Below are 12,500 nucleotides of genomic sequence, written 5' to 3' on the forward strand. Positions count from 1 at the left end.
CAACGTCTACAGTATATGCTCATGATAAGTCATGAATCCTACTGCAAGCCAACAGTATTAAAAATCACCTGTCTTTGCTTAGATTAGACATTACTATTGTTTACTTATTTATTTAATTATTATTATTATTATTATTTTTTTTTTTTTTTTTTTTTTTACATTTGCAACATAGTGAACATATCATTTCTGTCTTGTTTCAGTAAATGATTCTCTTGAACACTGTCCAGATGCAGTCTGGTCTGTACTCTTGTGGCTGAGTATTCCTTCATAAGGGCTTATATTTTCATATGAGGACCAGTATCTCGTAGATTTTATTCAAAATAAATGTATAACTAAACAATAATTCATATCAACAAATGAGTAGATCACGAGGGGCTTAGTAACAGTTCGACATTGAAATGAAACTGCTGTATCTGATTAATGTAACGAATTTCAGAGAGCAACGGCCTTTCAACATCACCCGAACAGCCACTCTGGAGGAAATGGCTTCTGACATCCTTTCGTAATTCACCAACTGCATATGTTGCGTTTCATAACTCCTGCCAAAAGACTCTGAATGCCTCAATCACGACGAAGACTCCTTCCTGGGGATGCGGTGACGAGATCCTACCCTTTGCCTACTATACGGAAAGAAGAGCTTCACCCCCATTATTTGTTGGACATCTGCTGACTGCAAAGGATCTAATGAATCTAAAACATGTACGTGTGAATAAATATCTAGTTTCAGTACTGACAAAAAAAGTCACATAGATATATTAAGTCTGTGTCTTCAATTGCACAAAAAAATGGCTTTTTGAGAAAATCTTTTAAGATTTTTGGTGATCAATCTATTCTGAAGAAGTGTTTTAATTCTTGCATTCTACCTTGTTTCGAGTATTGTTCTCTTGTCTGGTCTTCAGCTGCTGATTCTCATCTCAATTTGTTGGACAGGACAGGTCTATTAAATTTCTTATTCCTTATCTAGATATTAATCTCTGGCACCGTCATTCAATTATTTCATAATGCATGTTACATAAGATCTTTTATGATTCTGACCATCCTTTATATTCAAATCTTCCCGGATAGTTCAATCCTGTTCGTGATATTAGGCATACAGTTAATTTTAATAGTCACGCCTTTTCCATCATGAGGCTCAATACTACTCTACACAGTCCAGCTGTGAATAAGCTGTGGAATGATCTTCCTAATCGGGTAGTTGAATCAGTAGAACTTCAAAGGTTCAAACTTGCAGCAAATGTTTTTTTGGTGAACAGGCAGACATAAGTCTTTTTATAGTTTATATATGAAATATCCGTTTTAATGTTAATGTTTTTAAGATATTCTATTTTAATTGTTCATTACTTCTTATATCGTTTATTTACTTTCTTATTTCCTTTCCTCACTGGGCCATTTTTCCCTGTTGGAGCCCTTGGGCTTATAGCATCTTGCTTTTCCAACTAGGGTTGTAGCTTAGCTAGTAATAATAATAATTCTACTATGTATGTTTTTAGGTCTGTATAATGAGAACTGTCCTGGTTCTGCAAGAAACAAATAATTTGCTGATATATATATATATATATATATATATATATATATATATATATATATATATATATATATATATATATACGTGTGTGTATATATATACATACATATATATATATATATATATATATATATATATATATATATATTTATATATATACGTGTGTGTATATATATACATACATATATATATATATATATATATATATATATATATATATATATACACACACACATATATATATATATATATATATATATATATATATATATATATATGTATATATACACACACATATATATATATATATATATATATATATATATATGTATGTATGTATGTATGTATGTATCAGAATTGCATATTTCTGACTATTGAATAAGAAAATAAGACAATTCTTATCCTAAATTCAAGACCCTTGACAGCTAGATTGTTATTATTTGTCAGTCATGACGAATAGGCCTCACTGCCACCATTACGGTAAAAAATATTGCAGATAAATTTTGAGAATTTTTCGGGTGCATTTTTTCAAGACTAAAAACACTGAAAAAAGAATTAAAGATGTGGCATTGTTTTCCGTATGGGTCATCCTGTCATATAGAGTATATATATATATATTATATATATATATATATATATATATATATATATATATACATATATATATACATATATATATCTATATCTATCTATCTATCTATCTATCTATATATATATATATATATATATATATATATATATATATATATATATATATAATGTACATTAAATATATGTATATATATATAGTTTTATATATATATATATAGTTTTATATATATATATATAAATATATATATATATATATAATATGTATATATATATGTGTATGTATATATATATGTGTATATATTTATATGTATGTGTACACACACATATATATATATACATATATATAATGATAATAATAATTTTTCCCATTTATTTTTATTTTAATGCTGCTTGCAGGTCTTTCAGTCAATGGAACATCGCCGATCCTCCTGGTTGATCCTCCTAAGTCACGGAATGATCTCATCTATCAATGAACTGGACCTCCCACTAGATAACAAGGTGATAAGGAGTGATCTAACAAGCTATTCATTTGCATTTCGTACTTTTCGTATTTAACAATCATGAACGTAATACAATTCTTAACTCGATTACTAATATGCTCTTTTCCTCATTTTTTTTTCCATATTTTAATTTTTTTTTTTTTATTACAATTTGATTTTTTTTTTTCATTTATCGACAATCTTCTTCTGGTCTTAAGATGATTCTTAACTAGAATACTAATATACTCTTTTCCACATTTGTCCATATTTTCCATTTTTCTTTTTATTACAATTCGGCTTTTTATTGTATTTATCGACAATTTTGTTCTGGTCTTGACATTTTGTTTTTCGATTTCAAACGGACAAGGGAGATATAAAAAAAATTGATTGATTGATTTCCAGAAAACCTCAAATCAATCAATCAATTTCTACTTATGTCTCCCTTGTCCGTTTGGGATAGAAGCGAATCTTATAATATAAATATTACGAAGTAATAGGGTGACATGTTGTAATAGAGATAGCTCTAGTAATTCCCTGAAAAAATACTATGTACTTAAGGAATTCTTTTTAGATTTCTTTCAATAATTCACTGTGGAGCAAATGTTGACTGACTTTATAATGTTTTTATGTCAATAATTGAAAAGCAACTCGTCAAGCGAAATTCGCCTTCATCAAATCATCAGTATTAGTTCAAATAAAAGATTATATGGAGACATGGGACCATAAAAGAAGAGAGATAGATGTGCTGTTGGTGAGACGTATTGGATGGATAAGTTGTGAGCACATTAGGAGTATTAGATTATTTCTCAATGGTGCAGAACCAGTAGAATTATTATTATTATTATTATTATTATTATTATTATTATTATTATTATTATTATTATTATTATTATTATTACTTGCCAAGCTACAACCCTTGTTGGAAAAGCAGGAGGCTATAAGCCCAGGGGCTCCAATAGGGAGGATACCCCAGTTAGGAAAGAAAAGAAGGAAAAATAAAATATTTTAAGAAGAGTAACATTAGAATAAATATCTCCTATATGAATTGTAAAAAAAACTTTAACTAGACAAGAGGAAGAAAAATAAGATAGATTAGTGTGCCCGAGTATACCCTCAAGCAAGAGAACTCTAACCTAAGACAGTGGAAGGCCATGGTACAGAGGCTATGGCACTACCCAAGACTAGAGAACAATGGTTTGATTTTGGAGTGTCCTTCTCCCAGAAGACCTGCTTACCATAGCTAAAGAGTCTCTTTTACCCTTACCAAGAGGAAAGTGGCCACTGAACAATTACAGTGCAGTAACCCTTTGGGGTAAGAAGAATTGTTTGGTAATCTCAGTGTTGTCAGGTGGATGAGGACAGAGGAAAATATGTAAAGAGTATGCCAGACTATTCATTGTGTGGGTGTGTGGGTGTGGGTGTGTATGTGTGTGGGTGTGTGTGTAGGTAAAGGGAAAATTAACCGTAACCAGAGAGAAGAATCCAATGTAGTACTGTCTGGCCTGCCAAAGGACCCCATAACTCCATAATAATATTTTCTAATCTTTTGGACATAAGATCATACCAAATTGAATTAGTCATTCAATCAATATTATTGAAGTTACGTTGCAATTACATAGCCTATAATAAATATCCTACTTACTGGTAATCTAGAGCTTGAAAAGTTTTATTTCGGCATGGTTCAGTAGCATACAGAAAGCCACATTCAACTGCACACATGAGAAAAGTCAAGTAGCCTAATAAAACAAGGAAAGTTACATAGTTACAATAATTTACGTACAGCATATTTCTGTCCATCACCTCATAAGATTTTCACCACATGACCAGGCCGTGTTCGCAGTAACATCTAAAGTTGAAGCCTCAAAGTCGGTTAGAGTGAGTTTGTGGGACGTATACAAAATAGCATCATATTTACCCCCCACAACAATCTACCTTGGGAGTTGGTCAGCTAAGGAGTGGAGGCCTCCCAGAGACGGATTAAAAGAACGAATTTTGATTGGGTCTCTACCAGACGCAGAAAACAGTGACGGGAAAGAACTAGCAGAGTTGGGAAACGCCATATCACTAAAACAACCTCAACAACTTCCTGCGAACCCTCTTTTCTCCAGGGAGCCTTGGGAAAGGAGAAAGGACCTTTCGGGTCTTATCCTCCGTTGCTCCACAGTTCAGGTACGAATTCTCTCTTATTTTTCTCTCTCTTCTCTCTTCTCTTCTCTTCTCTTCTCTTCTCTTCTCTGTTCGTCTCTTCCATCTTTTTGTGAAGATATCTGATAATTAAAAACACAGGTTGACTAGATAACCATTAATTTCAGACAGGAATGTAGTCTTAACCCATGTGTCCATGAAAACACATATATTGTAAAAAAATATTTCTTACAATAAAACGCCAAACAACAAACTACTTTCTTCCATAAAAGAAACAACCAGCATTAATACAAGACACGGTGACAAATAATATGCTGATTGAACCAAATTATCAAGCTTTCGAATTTGTAAAAAGTTTGTTTGAGTTGAAGTTCTTAAATGGAGTCATAAGTAGTTCGAAGGTAGATGGCAGTTAAATTGACCGATAACTTCGATCTGTATTATCAACTCAGGGATGAAAAGGAATAATTGAAATAAACAGCAGTTGAAGCTAATTTCTACAAATTCAGTGACTCGGTAATCTAATTCATATGTGTGATTACCAACTTTCTTCACTGCACCGAGCTCATAATCAAGTCACTTGAATTATGCTGCCAAAGTTTAATATTCAACCTATTACAATTTACTTTGCCGAACAACAAAATGTCTTTGTTACATCAATTCAAGGGACATTTCTGAGTCTGTTTCTTTGAGAAAATTATGTTTACAAGGCAAACATGACCCTACATAAAATTGATGAATTGCTCTGTTTTATTCAGAGTTATGATTGGCAAATAATCCCTATTTTTCCATGTACCGCAGGGTAAACAATTGTTATTTGCCTTGTATATAATGATTACAGTAGCTATCGTCAGTGACATTAGATGTGATACAATACGTACTGAATACGATTTTCAAACATGCAATAAAATCAGCGTTTTTCAAACATACAATGAAATCATTTCAAAGTTTTGATTAGATTCAATGTCACTTATAAAGATTTCAAACGTGAAGTTTGCTGGTGGTTTTAACATTCTTAGATTATAAAAGGTATTGGTGAATTTCTTACAAATGGTAAAGAAAATTATCTTACGGGTAATGAACCCTAGTACGTATCTAAATTGAATTATCCCCCCCTCTCTCTCTCTCTCTCTCTCTCTCTCTCTCTCTCTCTCTCTCTCTCTCTCTCTCTCTCTCTCTCGTTATACACACGCATGTACACACAATTGTATAGAAATATATGTTTAACACTTACATGCATGCGAAAATGTATACACAAACACACAAACACACACACACATATATATATGTATATATATATATATATATATATATATATATATATATATATATATATATATGTATATATATATACATACATATATATGTATATATATATACATATATATATATATATATATATATATATATAAATTTATATATACATATATGCGTGTGTGTTTATATATACATATATATATGTATATATATATATATATATATATATATATATATATATATGTGTGTGTGTGTGTGTGTATGTATATAAAATAGCCATATAGCCCAAGTCAATCATCCAACTTTATTTCTACCTGTCCCACACTTCATCACCGGTTAGGCCTAATCCCTTTGATCGAAGGTCATCCTTGATACAGTCCATCCACCTTCGCTTTGGTCTCCCTCTCCTTCTCGTTCCCTGTACCTTCATTTCCACCACTCTCCTCCCAATATACTGTTCATCTCTTCTCATGACATGACCGTACCACCTCAGCCTACTTTCTTGGATCTTATCTGATAGTTTTCTAACTCCTGTGGTACCCCTAATTACCTCATTCCGTATCTTATCTCTTCTTGTCACCCTACACATCCATCTCAACATTCTCATCTCTGCCACATCCAGTATGATAGTTGGGAATACTGCTTCAATTCTTGGCATAGAGAAAGGTTTCATAGAATTCCTGACTGGAAGGGTCTCATACGCATCTTGGTATTAATTTTGAGCCCCCCCCCCTCCGTCATATATACACAAAAATAAAAAATATTTTTAGTTTTTCTCTATTTTTTGTTTAGGCAATTTCTTTGAATCATACTGGCATGATTATAGAAATTTAGCCTCACCTCCATGAAATAAAACGATTAGCTGTTAAATTATCATTTAGTAGCCTATGAATTTTACACATTATAGAGAGAAGTAAGACAATGTTCAGTATAGTCTCGCTTCTTTCTTATTCCCACTGTAGTAGAGCGATAAAGTTTTCCATACAGAAATGTTCATGTTTTTAATTTTTTTCGTAAATCAAGTGAAAATGCAGGTATTGGCCTTTTATTATTATTATTATTATTATTATTATTATTAGTAGTAGTAGTAGTAGTAGTAGTAGTAGTAGTAGTAGTTGTAGTAGTAAATACAATTAAAACCAGGAGAGGGGGCTTGGGCGCTGATCATATGTATATATGGTCAGTCTGTAGGGCATTGTCCCGCTTGCTAGGGCAATGTCACTGTCATTTGCCTCTGCTATTCATGAGCGGCCTTTAAACCTTAAATAAGATGACATATTTCACCCTACAATTTTTTATTTCAGGAGTCTGTTTATGTGAATATTGCTAAAGTGAGTGAGGATGGCTCGATACAAGCAGACGACATTCAAGGCTTACTTGGAGAAATATTACACATCTTCAGACGATCCTTGAATTTCACGTATGTGTTTCTTAGACCATTTTTTAATGATATAAACTATGGATATTCTGAATATTAATAACTGGAGGGAATAAGCACATGGGTAGTTATACACTGAATTAAGTCAGATACAATAATCTTTAAATATGAAACCGACATGGCATACCAGAGTATGTCAGTTTTTTCATTAGCTGTCTGTTAAGAAAGAAATGGAATTTATGTCTCATTATTATTATTATTATTATTATTATTATTATTATTACTTCATAAACTACAACCCTAGTTGGAAAAGCAAGAGGCTATAAGCCTGAGGCCCCAACAGGGAAAATAGCCCAGTGAGAAAAGGAAAAAAGGAAAAATTAAATATTTTAGGAACAGGGCTATATAATCCCGGTCACAAAATATGCAGTATTATACCAAACTCTTCTTCCCTGAAAGAACAGTGTAACGTCATATGTACAGTATATTAGATTACCTAATTCGACTGTAGAAATTTTGTGTATCTGAACTTGATTTAAAACTGCTAGGAAGATAAGAATTTATTAGCCTTAGGTCTATTAAATTTATATTTTCAATGTCGGTCAGATGATCTTTCAGTTGAGTCGGTAAATTTACTAGACGAAGTGATTAATTCACAAATCAACTTATTCAGTGAATTGAAAATTAACACGAATAGGTTATATCAATGGTTAAAGTATAAGAAAACCAAGTCTGTATTCATATTACTTAAGATATGGCTTCTTAAGTATATCCATTCTGGATTGTTAAAAGAGGCCAGAACAAATAATGTACATACATACATAAAATGATTTTTTTTTAAATCATGTTTTAGAATATAGTGAGGCTTAATGCCCAAAATACTCCTTTTCCACATATCATGAATGCTCGATATCTTATTTCTTCCCATAAAGTGTATTTTATTTTTTATTTTTTTTTATCGCCCTTCTTATTTTAGATTGATTTCTTATTACTTTTTTATATCTTTTGGTTATCAAATACCGGTTAACATACTCCTTCCTACGAAGGAATATTTTATTTAGTAACACCAACGCTGCTTTTGAACCGAATTGCTTTTCTATCTATAACGTCCTTAATTTTTCAAAGCCTTAGAAGTTTACTGCACGTAATTACTAAAGTGTACCATTTATATTTTGTTGTTATTGAGCAATCAGACTATTCCTCAATATTTTTCAAATCTGAATCTAGAATTCATAACATTATCATGTATTCCTTTTTCAAATCATTCACAAATGTATTCCATTTTCAAATCATTCAGTCTTGTATTCCATTTTCAAATAATTCAGACATGTATTCCATTTCTATATAATCCAGGCTTCATTGCTTCGAAACCCCCGACCGTAGATGGGGAAGTCTTCGCGAAGGAAAATGGAATGGGATGGTCGGAGATCTCGTAGCAGATCGAGCTGACTTCGCCCTAGCCGACTTGGATTTGAACCATGCTAGGGGTCAGGCTGCTGATTTCCCCTACGGATGGCAAAGCGAAGGGTGAGTCGGCATTCTGAAAACACTCTGGGCGGATTCCTCTTCAGGGAAATAGCAAATAGACTAGAACTGGCACTCAGGATGCCAGAAAAACTCAAATCAATCAGTCGGTAGAGCACATACTTTCGCCCATGTCATGCTGTATATCATAAGATAGGCAATTGAATTGTGCACATTTTGGCACTTGTTTCATGCATATCGGATAAAAATTTACGACATAGCAAAAAGATATGTTTTACCTTTTCATGACCTTGATCTTGACTTTGACCATTGACACAATCATTCCTAAAATTTAATCAAATTGTCCTTGGATCATGGCCAATCATTCCACCAAATTTCATGCGGATTCCTCTTCAGGGAAATAACAAATGGACTAGAACGGACACTCGGTAGAGAACATACCTTCGCCTACGTCATTCAGCATATCATAAGATAGGCAATTGAATTCTGCACATTTTTTTGGCAATAGTTTCATGAATATTGGATAAAAATTACGACATAGCAAAAATATATGTTCTACCTTTGCATGACCTTGACCTTGATCATTGACACAATCACTCTTAAAATCCAACAAAATTGTCCTTGGATCATAGCCAATCATTCCACCAACTTTCATGAGATTCGGTCAAATAGTTTTTTAGTTATGTGAATCACATATAAACAAACGTACAAACATAAGTAATTATATACACGCCTATCAAAACAGCCTTCGCAACGAATTTGGCGAAGATAATATTGATATGTAGAGAATTCAAATTCAAATTCAAAGGATTTATTGGCATAAAAATGACATCAAATGGGGTGCATTAGCATGCTGATAAACCCGCCAACGAATATAGTGAAATATACATACATAATATCATCAAAGAGTATTATAAAAACAAATCAAACAATGCCTACGTTATTTCTTCCAGTTATCGTTAGGAAACGTTTTGACAATTTTGGTACAAACATCATTATTTAAAAAATAACATACCTGATTTCTTACATTGTTAAAACTCATTTCTGAATTCTGATAAGTTACTACATTCCAATATATGATATGTAGAGATAGGTATAACTAGGAAAGTGTATTCGGCAAAATTAGATAATCATTTGTTATTTTAAATTAGCGTTCCAGCAAGTATGAAATATTTTCTTTACCATCATTATTACTGCCAGTAGACGTTTATGATATGATATTAATTTATTCTCATCATTTATTTACTTATTTCCTTTCCTCACTGGGCTATTTTTCATATTGGAGCCCTTGCTTTTCCAACTAGGCTTGTAGCTTGGCTAGTAATAATAATAATAATTACGATAATAATAATAATAATAATAATAATAATAATAATAATAATAATAATAATAATAATAAAAGATTTCTTTCACAGCATAGTGATAATGTGTTATACCAACATACTGTGGATGCTGGTGATCCTGTTAAACGGTTAGGAGTCTTACCAGTTCTTGAGGTGCAAGCACTGATTGGCAGATATTCCATTTCTGAAAAATGGATGAACGGTAAACCGAATGTCTCGACATCATAAATTGTAATTGGCATTATTATTATTATTATTATTATTATTATTATTATTATTATTATTAAATGCTAAGCTACAACCCTAGTTGGAAAAGCAGGATGCTATAAGCCCAGGGGCCCCAACAGGGAAAATAGCCCAGTGAGGAAAGGAAATGAAAAAAAAATATTTTAAATCAACCCACAATCTCACTGAGAGGGAGGAGACTGAAGCTAAATTCCGTATCGTCAAAGCCCCAAATACTCTAAATAGAATGATATAACTCAGAGGTGGCCAACCTATTATTTCCCATGCACCAATTTTTTTCCCCTTTTAATTCAGATGCGCCACACAAACTTTAACCACCTTTCAATTCTTTAAGTATGGTGATTTGGACATATTTGGCAGTTATACAAATAATCATTTGATATATATATATATATATATATATATATATATATATATATAAATTTCTACCTCATACTTGGGATTGAACGCTAGCCCCTTCTAATGAAAGGCCAGGTCGAAACCAACCATGCCACGAGAGGCCATAAAAGGAAATCGTGGCATGGTTGGTTTCGACCTGGCCTTTCATTAGAAGGGGCTAGCGTTCGATCCCAAGTATGAGGTAGAAATTTATTTCTATTTGAAGACGATGTTGTGTTGATATTTATCCATATATATATATATATATATATATATATATATATATATATATGCATACTTAAATTGCTCAAATTCTTTTTGTACTTATTTTCTAGAAATCAGTATTAGGCCTATTATTAGTATTATTATTTTCCTTTTTATGAGCAGGCATGTTTTTTTCTTTTATTATATCTGGGGTATAGTGCGCCACTTGTAATCGTGCAAATGGAGCATGCGCCATAGGTTGGCCACCCCTGATATAACTGAAGAATAACCCTTTATGCAGTAAAAAATCCAATAGAAATCCATTTCTCACCAATGGTTATTGTTAGTTTGCTGCAGATTTACGCTGCCTTTGGCTGCACCAACAAACGTACTGTGTAGTCAAGATTAGAGAGTAACCACACAGAGAAACAAACTCACACAAACTTTTCCCAATCGAGTGATCGTGTTTGAAAAATGTAGTTCCTTTGGGGATGCTGCGACCTAGAAAGGAAAGCAATATTCTATAGTCAATTTTTTTTAGCGATGCAGATTTGCACAGACTCGCAGCGGTGCCCTTTTAGCTCGGAAAAGTTTCCTGCTCTCTGATTGGTCAGAATTATCTTGTCCAACCAATCAGCGATCAGGAAACTTTTCCGAGCTAAAAGGGCACCCTTGCGAGTCGGTGCAAATCTGCCTAACTAAAAAGAATTGACTATAGTAATGTTAAGCCAAAATAAAAAGAAAAAAAAAAAAGGAAATGTTATGTCAGTTACATTTATTTGCCAAAATAAATTAACTATTTTGAAAAGAATACGCAATGTTCACGTCTTCAAGTAATATCCTCTAGTAATATATATATGTTTTCATTGTCCTGTGATAAAGGAAGCTCAGGTCCAAATGTATCACTAAGAAGGATTAAATATTCAAAATAATTGATTATAGTATAATATGCGAGAAGCAAAATATAGAATGGAAGCATGACGCAGTAAATTAGGTGAATAAAACTTTTATTTTATCGAAGTTCAAAATTGAATTGAGTAGATGTGGGATAGACAAGATGTGGAAATATTATTATTATTATTATTATTATTATTATTATTATTATTATTATTATTAATTAGCGATGAATATATATATATATATATATATATATATATACGTATATATATATATAAATATACATACACACACATATATATATATATATATATATATATATATATATATATATATATATATATATATCATTTATTATTATCGTTAATTAATATATTCCAAAATTATCACTAGCTAAGCTACAACCCTAGCTGGAAAAGCAAGATGCTATAAGCCCAACGGCTCCAATAAATATAACTCTTTCTTCTACAGGTATATGTTAGTGTTCAAATATATCCCGGCCTTCGAGAATGCTGGAAATAGTTACACTAAAGAATTCACTTGGCAAGCTTGGCTCTCGATCGCCATATTTG

At 32.0% G+C, this 12,500-nt stretch overlaps 1 protein-coding gene across 1 annotated transcript in view; it reads left to right on the forward strand.

The window, feature by feature from the left end:
- Window positions 1-12,500, forward strand: part of LOC137634826 (probable glutamate receptor) — a 17,884-nt gene that overhangs the window by 1,226 nt on the left and 4,158 nt on the right. The window contains exons 2-7 of the mRNA XM_068367379.1: window positions 437-699; window positions 2,513-2,614; window positions 4,423-4,764; window positions 7,302-7,417; window positions 8,729-8,902; window positions 12,400-12,500. The exon at window positions 12,400-12,500 is cut by the window's right edge and continues 111 nt beyond it. Of these exons, the coding sequence (XP_068223480.1) occupies window positions 437-699; window positions 2,513-2,614; window positions 4,423-4,764; window positions 7,302-7,417; window positions 8,729-8,902; window positions 12,400-12,500 (1,098 nt within the window). The remainder of the gene's footprint in view (window positions 1-436; window positions 700-2,512; window positions 2,615-4,422; window positions 4,765-7,301; window positions 7,418-8,728; window positions 8,903-12,399) is intronic.

The sequence above is a fragment of the Palaemon carinicauda genome, chromosome 45, assembly GCF_036898095.1.
Source record: "Palaemon carinicauda isolate YSFRI2023 chromosome 45, ASM3689809v2, whole genome shotgun sequence".
Classification (NCBI taxonomy): Eukaryota; Metazoa; Arthropoda; class Malacostraca; order Decapoda; family Palaemonidae; genus Palaemon; species Palaemon carinicauda.